This window comes from Pyxicephalus adspersus, chromosome 3, assembly GCF_032062135.1.
Source record: "Pyxicephalus adspersus chromosome 3, UCB_Pads_2.0, whole genome shotgun sequence".
NCBI lineage: Eukaryota > Metazoa > Chordata > Amphibia > Anura > Pyxicephalidae > Pyxicephalus > Pyxicephalus adspersus.
The window spans coordinates 143,106,580-143,119,131 of record NC_092860.1 but is presented as its reverse complement, the minus strand read 5'-3'; the positions used below and the strand labels follow the sequence as shown (position 1 = coordinate 143,119,131).

Sequence of the window (12,552 nt, the reverse complement as noted above, 5' to 3'; positions counted from 1 at the left end):
CTCTCTGGCTATGTACACTTATTAGATTTCCATTGCTGGAAATGGTCTTTGTGACAGATGAATATTCGAGTGCTGTACACGCAGTGGTAATCTGGTGTATGGAGGAGAAAGGGAGTACAAGCGAGGGCCACCCCATTACTCCCTTCTTCATAGGATATGACGATGTTGTCCCAGGACGGATCAGTGAATGATGTCGGGGGACCGCTAGGCTTTAACCCAAACCGATCACAATCATTCATTTTCAGCATCAATCATCTAGTGTGGGATGGAGGGGGGGAAGTTTTGCTTTGAGATGGGCTTTTATATTTTGTAAGCTTTGGAAGAGTATAACAGTCAGACATTGATTATGTTCGGAATAAGAGCTGAGCAATGGCAGCCTCCATCCATTTTTGTATACTGGTGTGTTGATAGATGTGTTCGTAAAAGATTCTGATTTTGTTTCTGATTTAAAGCGTACCTAAAGTCAAGAATTTTCACTTTACATAAGAGTAGACAACCCTTTTATGTAAGATAAAAATTCTGTTTGTTCTTTTTTTAGTGCACAAAAAAAAAAAAATCACAGCACTGCCCCCTAATTCTCTATCGCCTAAGCGCAAAGCCTTCCGGGATACCTACATCACACATCCCGGGGAGCTTTTGGCTGCTCCTTCTGTGCATGCCCAAGCATCTCAGGCATGCGCAGAAAGAGCCCATTCGTCAAAAGGAAAAAAGATTGCCGGTCTTACGCATGCGCAGTGAGATCGGGAAGTTTTTTTCCCATCTACGTCACTCAATCTCGCGCCTGGGTCAGGTGACGTAGGAAGAAGAACCAGGTAGGAGAGGCAGAGATGGCGGCTTTTGGAGCGCCGGCACAAAGACGAATGCCGAAACAACGCGGGACCTGATGGAAGATACCTCTGGACCGATCGACTGATCTGCGGGATTGAAGGTTAGTGTATTTTTATGTTTTGGGGGATTTTTGAGTTTAGTTCCTCTTAAGAATTCTAGTTTGGTGTAATTACCTTGTTCATTACAAAAAAACTGGGTTGTAATGTCTAACTCCCAGCAATGCTGCATTTCATTTTATGCCTCAAAAGGCACTGCAAAAACAAGTCTATGCATAGATGACGGGTATTTACATTCCCTGTTCTGGTATGAATGAGAACCCTGGACCCTACATAAATGGAGCATATAAAATCTAATTCATAACCAAGGATAGATGTTGCCATCTATGTACACTGCAGACCATACAGACCAGAAGAACTGAGAAGTGAACGGCGTCTAGACCTCTAGATGAAGCAGAGAGGGCTCCGTGATTAGAGGATTAAATGATCGGGCTCCACTTTAGCCCTGGTAATTGTGGCTTTGCATTGGCAACAAAAACTGAGTTCTGTTGAGCTTGACGTTTTTCTGGGTCTACCTACTTCTTCTTGGTCCAGTCAGTACTGATAGACAACAAGTATTTTTTTTATATATATAGTATAAGGACTTCTTAGACCAAGAAGCGGGTTGACCCCAGACAGCTTGTCTTAAACCTAGTGAGCCACTGCCCTGTGCCAAGAATACAAGACAAGAGTCCGTAAGTTATTGGTTGGGGGTGTAAATTTAATAAGGAAGACCTGTAGTCTATGTCAGGTAACAATGGTGTGTTCCTATAATTCCATCCTTATGTCTTATTACCACAAGCCTCCCTGAAATGTGTTTAATCTATATTGTGTATGTTTCATTGACTTTCTCCTTTTGTTTTATTTTAGGAAGCTGAGTGTGAAAGCTGTAACCAGTCCACAGTATTTCGACAATATGGGTAACCCCATGGTTAACGGCTTGTATGACCTGGCTATGGGCCCTGCAGACAACAGGGAAGCTTGCGCTACATGTGCACAGGATTTCCGAAACTGCCCGGGGCACTTCGGCCACATCGATCTGCCATTAACAGTGTATAATCCGCTGTTGTTTGATGTAGGTGGTTTTGTGTTAAATTATCCTGAATCAGATTTGATAGATTGATTTGTGTTTAAAGCTAGAAACAAAAGCATAGCTGGGTATATGTTTGCCCTCCACAGGGTATTGAAAATGCAATATTCTCCACAGAAATCTTTTTAAGCTGGGAGGGATGAAAATGTAGGTGGGTATTGTGACCCAAATCATCAGTACCCAGCCAAAATCAGCTGGGTGGTTACTGAAAAGTGCCGGGTGGTGTGCCCAACTAACAGTGGCTGGGGAAAACACTGAAATGTAAATTGGACCACTTGTCTTGGAAGTTTGGATACAGAGATCTGGGGAATATGTAGGTTTTGGGGTTTTTGGAACGTGTGTGTGTGTGTGTGTGTGTGTGTGTGTGTGTGTATATACACATATACATATACGCACTTACTTTTGTGTTCTGCCCAGATATTTTTTAATTTGGGTGATCAAAAAAGTGGGCAGAATAATATACAACAAATGTATTGCTTCTTTTGGTTCTTTGTGGCATAGGTATCCAGTACCTCCTATTATTGTCAGCTTTCTACCACCCCCTTATACTTTGTATACCTTAATGTGCCCAATTTATTTTATCACCTTTGTATTGTAACCCATTGTAATCAAGCTTCTTAGTGGCCCCCATTTTACGTAAAAAGAAAAATTGCAAACCTACACTCTGGTATTCACTGCTCTACTTGTACTCTGGTACTCTGAGCTCTCCTGTGGGCCACAAATAGTTACTGATACTTTGAGTTGCCACTTTGTGACCCCCTTTCCCCATCAGCTTGATGTAGAAGCTTTCAGTTAGAGATTGCATACTGTCAGTTCTTCTTGCAGATCTTCAGATCTCCTGCAAGCAGAGTTGACACACTGCCACCTCTCACTAAAAGCTCTCTTGCCGTTTACACAAAGGAAACACTTTGCCTTCATCACCCATGCAAAGCGGTCACATAGCTGCAGTAACCAAATGATGGGAAAAGGTTGGCAGAAATGCTTACAGGAGTTTTCATGGGAGAAGTCACCTTTGGGAGAAATTGGCGGCAAGAGGTTTGCTTGATGACAACTGGACAGCTAGTAAAAATAAAAAAAGACGCAGACAACACTACTATAATTAAATGTGATAACTTATGTGAAACTAAATCTGTTTGTTGTTTAGAAATTGTATTTAGTGGTGCGGAGCTCCTGCTTTCACTGCCACCTTCTGACGTGTTCTCGCGCCGTCATTCACCTGCTGATTTACCAGTTAAAGGTCCTGGAACGCGGTGCCCTTAAAGAAGTTTATGAGCTGCAATCAGTTCTTAATCAGGTGAGTGAGCACTAACTTTCTGAAGTGTCTATGGATTGACAGACCACTCTTTAATCGTCCTCTTTCAAAGTGTACATTACCACTGATGTGTACCTTAACATTGCTGTGGCTGATGAATGTAGAAAAGGATTAGTTACCTGATGTTGATGTCCAGAAGGTTTCACAAATCTCGGGTTCTTAGCATGCTTATGCTGAAACAGGTGAAATTGGCAAACATCCTTGGGGAAATAGTAGACATTGGTTACAAATTAGTTAGTTTTCTCCAGGGGAAGTTTTTATTTTTAGTATCTGCTGGTAATGCTTGGCAACAAAGTTGATGTGTTCATGGAGTGTGGCTCCATTAGAACTATTTGACCTCTCATTTAGGGGTCTACATATACATCAATGTGTATTTTTTATAACCATTGCATGTACGTCTCCATTATGGTTGTGGCAAAGATCTCACAGCAAGAGTCCTGAAAGATCTAGGAATATGTTGGTGAGATTAGTTTTCCAATATCTGTCAGTCACTGAAAAGTCAGTTGTGGGTGAACTGAACAAATCTCTTTGTGATCTTAGCTGCTGGTGTATTATAAGGCCCATTTCAGAATTGCTGCTAAAAAACAAACAGTTGCCCCTCTTCTATCACTATGCAGAGTTTGACAACTTCTGCAGTTCTATCTCCATAGGAGGAAAACCAACGCATACCCAAAAGTGACTTGTCACTTTCACAATCCATGCTGTGATCCGCTGCAAATGTGTGCACAAAATGGTTCCAGGCTCTTCCATTCAGTTTAATTGGAGTGTTTGGGAGGGGGTAATAGCTTTAGGCCTCTGAATTCCCTGCATGCATAAACTAATCTGCACAGTTTAGCTTTAATGATTCCTTTATTATGTGCTGTGTATGTGTGATAAAAACTGTACTAGCGTCACTAATATTGTTATTTGCAAAAAAAACTTTTCAACTTCTGATATAGCTTAGTACATATAACACTTCACCATTTCTATTTCTCTCTAGTTAATGGAAGGAAATCCTACCGCCGATGGCAATGAAATACAGGAACAGTTGGGCGATTACACAAAGAAAGTGCTTAAAAATTACCCAAAGGACAATAGTGGGCCCTATGTAAGTGGAATTGATTGTTTAACATTTCTGCCATTGATTTGGCTTTTGTTTTGCTGAAACACACTAGTGATAGCAAAATGGGGTATAATTTCCCACTGTATATAGTCCGGAAACCAAGTGCAACTTTGGAATAATTGGCACAGAAAGGACAACAGATTCTTTCTGCGATGAAGTAAAAATTGTATATCTGGCAAGAATGATCAAGTTGTCAGACTGAGTTTCTAAGACATTTAAAAAAGCTGTCACAGTCCACACATCTCCCATCCCTCTCCACTGTCCCTTTCATGCTGTTTTACAGTTGCACCAAGCTCTTTCAGCAGTCACTGCAAGCGACAAGGGTTCTTCCTACCTTGCCTGTTTGTATCACTCTGCCAGCTGAATGAGCTGTAAAATGGGTGCCCTGGGTGGGATCCCTAAATGATCATTCTTGATATACTAAAATATAGGATCACTGGGGACGTGCTGCAGGGGACTGACACATGTTGCATGAAACTTCTTTTTTTACGCCGGTTGGGATGAAATTGTTGGACGGGTGGCAGACCTTATGTTACCCAATTCTTCAGTAACCACCCAAACACAGCCGTGTGGTTATTAAAAAGTGCTGGGTTGTAAGGGCCGGGAGAACACGGTAGAGGTTGCTTCCTTACAATCAAAGCCTCCTATTACTGGATAACATTTATGTGGCTTCCTAGATACATATTGTACAAGGAACTGCATTGCAGTGTTTGTTTTTTAACAATTACACTGTAGCGTAGTTGTGTGTTGTAAAGTGGGTCAAATGTGTATATATAGGGGCAAGGGGTGTTAAGTGTAACATTAGTAATGTAATGTCACAATTTAATCGTGGTAACACATGCACACAAGAATTATTGGGGGCTTAAATTTCCCTTCAAAATTTGATGGCACTATTCATCTTGACACAATCTACTTTAAAATGTCAGAAATTAAACAAAAGACCAAACAGAAAATGTAAAACGTGTGAAATAAATAATCAAAATCATTTATCTAGTAGAATTAGATTAACAAATATTTTTTTTATAATATATGTAATCAAACTATTCTCTTTCTGTACATGGCAAGACATTTCACTTGCACTTGGCCAATGAATATATATGACCTAGTTTTCTTTTATCTTTTTATTGCAGGTAAAGAATATCTGTGTGACCCGAAACAAACTCATTTCAGATTTCTGGAAGAATCATATGAAATCTTCAAAATGCCCTTACTGCACGTAAGTCCTGGGGACAGTTCTATGGTCCCACATTTTCTGTAGACACAAAAAATCATATACTTGTTTCCTAAATGTATTTTACAGCAGGGGGTTTTAGTTCTGTCTTCACACATTAAGAATTTTTCAGTTTGGTCTCTGGCAATCTATATCCAAACCACTGTTTAGAATGGAAGAAGTGATGGTGTCTGCAATGCTATAGTGGTCATGTTCTAACAAAATACCTGTCGATCTTGCCAGAAATCTTCCTTGTAACTTCCTGCCAACTACATTTTCCCCTCCGCTTTCATAAAATTGACATAGATAGGAGAACACATGCTTACAATCCAAATCAGGTGACAACCATGAGTCCTTCCATAGATATAATAAAGAAGTTAGTGTAGCCAGGATTACCAGGTGATTATATGGGTGTTTTCCCCTGCTAGATAGGACAGAGCCTTGCAAGTTTAGGACTGGATATACAGAAATGCAAAATCTTTCTGCAGGTAACACCTTCCCTAAATATGAATATTTTGCAACTTGTCGGAGTTCAGCATTAAAGATTTTTTTTGTTTGCTATGTTATAGAGGAAACTAATATCAGGCACACAATTGCTGGACTGTGGCCAGTTTCATTTTTGTGCTTTTCTCCCCCCCCATTTAGTTCATCAAAAGCTACAGTACGAAAAGAACACAACTGCAAGCTGACTAGAATAATGACTACAAAAATGCTATCAAAGGATGATCAAATAGTAGAGTCAAATAGTAAGTACGGTTTCATTTTTATTTGTTGAGTGTTTGAGAGAATGCTGAATTTATATCAGGTGTGAAGATGGCATGGGGGTCACTGAGAATGACTTGAATTACTTGTTACAAAATTTATCATGTCTTACATCTGTTCTAATTGCTGCAAACTTGTAAAATTGAAATCTGGCACAGTATATTGCCACACGAAAGTTTGTGAACCCTTTTAAATGTTCTATATTATGTGACCTTTTAAGATATTTTAGGTAAATGAAACAAAAATGTGTATATATATATGACCATGTATTTTTGAAAAAAAAAATGATTAATATATGTGAGTGTAGCAAAGTAAGTAAATTGTGACACCCTTGTACAGCAATAACTGCAACTAAACGTTTGTAGTGTTAATCAGTCCTGCAAATTGACTCTGAGTTTTATCCCATTCTTCCCTACGGATCAGCTTCAGCTCTTGGTTGTTTGTGGGCTTCCTTACATAAATTGCTCACTTTAGGTCTTTCCACAACATTTCAATTGGATTAAGGCTTGGACTTTGATTTGGCCATTTCAAAACTTTCACTATTTTCTGTGTTTTGGTAGAACCACTTGTGTGTTTTCCTGCTGCATGGCCCACTGTCTCTTGAGTTACATTGTCATTTGGATACGGTGTTCAGTATTTTTTCCTTAACAGTAAAATGCATCTCGTGTCAATGCATTTTGAACATTGTTCTGTGATTGGTCTGGTTCACCTTCAAGAGGACCTAGACTTCTGTCAAGGGGGGCCGCCATTAAAAACCCAATCCTTTTCTCACTGTGTCATGTGCTTTGTAAAATAATGTTATCTAAGGTACTGTTCACATTTGTCTTAAAAGATATGGCAGGTTCATTTTCTTTGAGCCAATGTAAAAATTCAAAAGGCCCCTTAAAGTTCATTACAATATGTGGCAACACATATAAATCTTGTCATGTACAAAATCTGGAATGTTCGTCTAAGGCAATGAAAAATTAGTGACTGTCAGGGGTTTAGTCATAAAAAAAGAAGAGGGGGCACGATAATCGTGAATGATACCCATGGCGAGCGTTTTTATTGGCATTATGGTGCACGTTTTCTAATGTAGTTCTCCTATAAACTTCGTGGCTAAGCTCTGCCATTATGCTGTCTGAGAAGAAAGCCTACATCTTTAAACTTTAAGGCTTAGGCAGGTCTTTCAGAGGTTACTATGGAGCATAGGTAGTCTTTAACCCTCTGTATCATGGTATAATTCTAAAGGTAAAACCCAGGCAGAATATGAAATACATTACTATTACATCTTTTTATTTACATGGGTATAGCTATTATATTGAGAGGTTTGCCTGGCGTTTAGCTTCCAGGGGCAAAAACCTACTTTACCAGTGTGAATAGGTTACAGTCACACTGTGGAGGGGTACCAGGTGCTTGAATGTGATTCTCAAAAGTAACAATTTCCTCAATAGGGTTTCTGTTTTTTTAAAAAAATTTTTTCTTCTTAATTTTGAGATGAGGTTTGGCCATAGCACAAATGCGCTAAGTGCATCCAATTGATAGGTTGTGTGCATGGGGAAAAAGGGTTGCATTGCTTAGGAACTCATTTTTGAAACAATTTTTGTGATAGAGGTACCTTAAATACATGTGTAAGAATTTTTTTTTTTTTTTTTTATCAAAATAGCATATTACTAAGGGAAATATGTACAAATAGGCCCCATTTTTCTACATGCAATCCTTTGGACTATCATCATTATCCTGGTTTCCCTTACCTATGGTGTGATTGATTGGAAATGCCTCTCTGTTATTCCACTAACTCGACTCTCCTCTCCGATCTAATATGAATGTTGCAGCCAGACTCATCCATCCTTCCTACCGCTCCTCTTCCGCTGCATCTCTTTGTAGTTCTCTTCATTGGCTTCCATTTCACCTGAGAATCAAATTCAAGCTCCTGAGGTTTGCCTTCAAATCTCTCCACAGTTCTTGTCCCACTTTCCCTTTTAATGACTTCTCACTCATAACCTCATGACACGCACCGCTCCAAGACTTTTCTAGAGCTGCCCCTGACTCTCTGGAATGGTTTTCCTTGTCCTATTCGGCTTGCTCCTACTTTCTGCTCATTTCTAAGAGCACTAAAAACTCATCTTTTCAAACTTACCTACCCATCTTCTTCTGTCCCTCAAAACCTCCACTACTTCCCACTATTCCATATCTCCCCTCCTCCTAGATTGTAAGCTCTTCGGGGCAGGGTCCTCTCCTCCTCTTGTGTCACTGTCTGTATCTGTCTGTCATTTGAAACCCCTATTTAATGTACAGCACTGTGTAATATGTTGGCGCTATATAAATCCTGGTAAATAATAGTAAAATGTTCCCATGTATGGAGGTGTGTGTAGGACTTTTCAGGGGGGCTGCATACTTAAAACTTTTTTTTTGTCCGGGTTAATTGAATTTGTTGCTCGAAATCCATCTTTACCACATAATTATAACATTTCCACTTCATGTTTTACAGTTGCTGCCCCCAAAGATTTTCATACGCGAGGTTACCTGGCTCCAAGCACCACTAAAGAACACATTCAGGCCCTTTGGGAGAAGGAAGGTATATAAAAGAATAGCACCAATATGTTGTATAAATGGATCATAGATCTTTACTGTTCCCTTAGTGTCTTTCTTAGGTGTGCTGCATTTGTTCTAACAGCTTGCTTTATGTAATACTTAACCTGATGACCCTGCATTTCTTTAGGATTTCACTCTGAACACCACTCTCCTATGTGTGGGTCTACATAGCTGTAGCATTGTCACCCTAAAATGTTTGCTCCTGCTGCAAAGTACAAGTTTTGACAAGCAAGCCACATTGAACCTTTATGATCAGACATATGATGTGGGTGCAAGATTTATGAACAATCAAAGGGAGACAGACCAATTACATTTTACATTTGCAATTTTACAGCACAATAGTGGTAAAACCCGCCATATTACACAGTCAGGGCCGATCCTGTTTTGTAGGTGAGATGTACAGATGAAAAATAAAGCATTTTGGCCGTCATATTCTGTCTCTCATGCAGTCTTAGGCTATGTACACACGTGCAATCATTGTCGGTGGAAAGGATTTTTCATGATCCTTTTCAATGACTGCACGGTGCATGAACAGAGTGCTGTACATACAGCACCATTCTGCTCTATGGAGAGGGGAGGGGGAGCGGCACCATGTTGTGCTCTCTTCCCTTCACTTACATTATGATCGTTTGTCGTCCAATGTTCGTGGATCCGCCAGGACGGTCGCTCGGACGATGAACGACAAGTGCTATACACACATGCAAGATTCTCATCTGATATCGTCCCCGAGCCGATTATCTGACGAGAACTATTGCACGTGTGTACCAAGCCTTACTGGTTTGTTTGCACTGCAATTAGAAGCTAATCTTCTTTTCGCTCTGCATTAAGGAAATATTCTCCCTATAGCGTGGATCTCAAATAAAGCATACTTCAAGCAAACCTTATAGGATCAGCGGAGAACCTTATTTCCGCTTTAACACTGCCACCATTGTTTAGCCTAAATTCCGCCTGCCAGTTGAGTATGAAGAGCATGTGACTCATTAATCATTTATGGTGCCTGGTGACTGTACCAGTGGTTTCTCTTGTAGACCTATAGTGAGGTTTCAGTGCTTTAAAGCCACCTAGTTAATTCAGTCTTTTTTTTTTTTTGCAGGCTTTTTCTTAAAACATCTATTTTCTGGAATGGGGATCAGCAAAGAATTTTCTCCAGACAACTTTTTCCTGGATCTTGTGGTTGTTCCTCCACCTCGGTAATTTTTATAACATCTAATCTGTTCTCACTTTGAGTGTAAGACTTCTCCAGTTCCAAGCTTAGTAGGCTGAAAGAATTCATTTTTATAATGTATACTGAGATATATGAGCATTAACTAGCTTTGGTATATGCTATGTTTTACTGGGCTGCCTTTAGGTCAGCATCTGTTAACCCTTCCCATCCTACATGTTTAATGGACTCCCTTATTTTATACAGCTACCGGCCCGCAAGCTTGTTCGGAGATCAGATGTTCACTAATGGCCAGACAGTTAACCTTCAGGCGGTCGTGAAAGATGTGGTAATGATACAGAAGCTTTTGGCTGTCATGGCGGAAGATCAGACAAAGCCACTACAAACAACAGAAACCTGCCCAGTAAGAAATTAAGCAAATTATCAATATAGCATTTTGGAAATTTTGCAGCGCGCTGTAATTAGTTGGGCAACAGATTAATCTTTAGTGTCAAATTGGCTTCTGGAATCAGCCTTGCATGATTGTAATAGGTGACCTAAAAGTGAATGTGAAAGAAGAAATTGCGGATGGAACAAGCAACAAGGTTGAAGCATTATGGGTGGAGTTGAATGTGGGGTTGAATAACACACAATTAATGATTGGAGTCTGTTATAGCCCCCCACTGCTAAAGAAGAAATAGAAAATCAACTACTAGCACAGATAGAAAAAGCAGTAAAAAGTGGAAGTGTTTTAATCATGGGAGATTTCAACTACCCTGACATTGCCTGGAGTAATGGCACTACAGGAACAGCAAAGGGAGGAAATTTTAATTTAATACAAGATAATTTTATGGTACAGTTTAAGGAAGCCCCAACTAAAAATGATACTCTGCTGGACCTAGTTCTTAACAACAATGCAGAGCTTATACTAAATGTGCATATAAAAGATAATCTGGGTAGCAGTGACTATAATATGATTTCAGGAAAGATAAAAACATTTAATTTTAGGAGGGCAAATTTTCCATTATTAAGGGCGGCTCTCTGTGACTTGGAGACAATATTGTCCTCAAAGAACACAGAACAGAAATGGGAATGTTTCAAATCTGTTCTACAAAAGCACGCTGAAAAATATATTCCAATGGGTAATACGTTTTAGAGGCTAAAATTAAAACCTATGTGATACCTACAGTTGATGAAAAAGCCATAGGGAACAAGAAAAGGGAATTACAAAAATATAAAAATGAAGGATCACCATCATTTGTAAACTATGAAGAATATAACAAAACATGTAAAAAGGAGATAAAATATGCAAAACTTCAAAATGAAAGACTAATTGCAAAGGAAAGTAAGGCAAACCCCAAAAATTTTCAAATATATTAATAGCAAAAAGTTCAGATCTGAGCATGTAGGCCCCTTAAAGGATGTTGCTAGGTTGGTAACTGGGTATAAAGACAAGGCAGATTTACTAAACACTTTTTTTTTTTTAGCTCTGTGTACACAAAGGAAAATGGCAGAGCTCAAGTCCAAATTCATAAATGCAATGTCACTGCCTTAAATGAGTCACAATGGCTCAGAATTGATATGATTTGAAAAACAGCTGGGAAAAATTAAGGTTGACAAAGCACCAGGTCCTGATGGATTACATCCACGTGTCCTCAAAGAGCTGAGCTCGGTTATTTCAAAGCCATTATTTCTAATTTTTAGAGACTCTTTAGTCCCTGGCAAGGTACTGACGGATTGGCGTAAAGGCCAATGTGGTTCCTATCTTCAAAAAGGGAGCAAAGTCATTACCAGGTAACTACAGACCTGTTAGTTTAACATCCATAGTTGGAATGGTCCTAGAGAGTTTGATAAAGAACCACATAGAGGAGTTTCCGCTAGAAAGTAATATAATAAGTGATAGTCAGCATGGCTTCAAGAAAGACAGAAGTTGTCAAACAAATTTCCTCTCTTTTTTCCTTCTTATGAGGAAGTAAGTAAAAAGGGAGACAGTGGAGTAGGAGTTGATATAGTATACTTGGACTTTGCTAAAGCTTTTGACACTGTACCCCACAGACGGTTAATATGCAAGTTAGGGTTGATAGGTTTAGAAAAGTCAATCTGTGAATGGATAGAGAAGTGGCATAAAGATCTCATGCAGAGAGTTGTAATTAATGATTCATACTCAATGGTCTAAGCTTATTAGTAGTGTACCCCAGGGTTCAGTGTTGGGACCTTTACTGTTTAACATCTTTATAAATGATATAGAGTTTGGGATTAAAAGTACCATTTCTGTGTTTGCAGATGACACCAAACTATGTAATGGAATTGCGTCCATACAGGATGTCTATAATCTACAAGCAGACCTGGACGTACTGTCTGATTGGGCAGCCAAGTGACAAATGACATTTAATATAGATAAATGTAAAATTATGCACTTGGGAGCTAACATGTATGCTTCATACTGTCTAGGGGGATTACATTTGGGGGAGTCAGAAATGGAAATGGATCTGGGGGTT

General features: G+C 39.4%; 1 protein-coding gene across 1 annotated transcript in view; it reads left to right on the top strand.

The window, feature by feature from the left end:
• Positions 1–12,552, top strand: part of POLR1A (RNA polymerase I subunit A) — a gene marked incomplete in the record, with an annotated part of 56,654 nt that overhangs the window by 2,874 nt on the left and 41,228 nt on the right. The window contains 8 exon segments of the mRNA XM_072406593.1: positions 1,734–1,938; positions 3,098–3,247; positions 4,245–4,352; positions 5,498–5,583; positions 6,223–6,323; positions 8,810–8,896; positions 10,007–10,103; positions 10,322–10,463. Coding sequence (XP_072262694.1) covers positions 1,734–1,938; positions 3,098–3,247; positions 4,245–4,352; positions 5,498–5,583; positions 6,223–6,323; positions 8,810–8,896; positions 10,007–10,103; positions 10,322–10,463 — 976 coding nt within the window.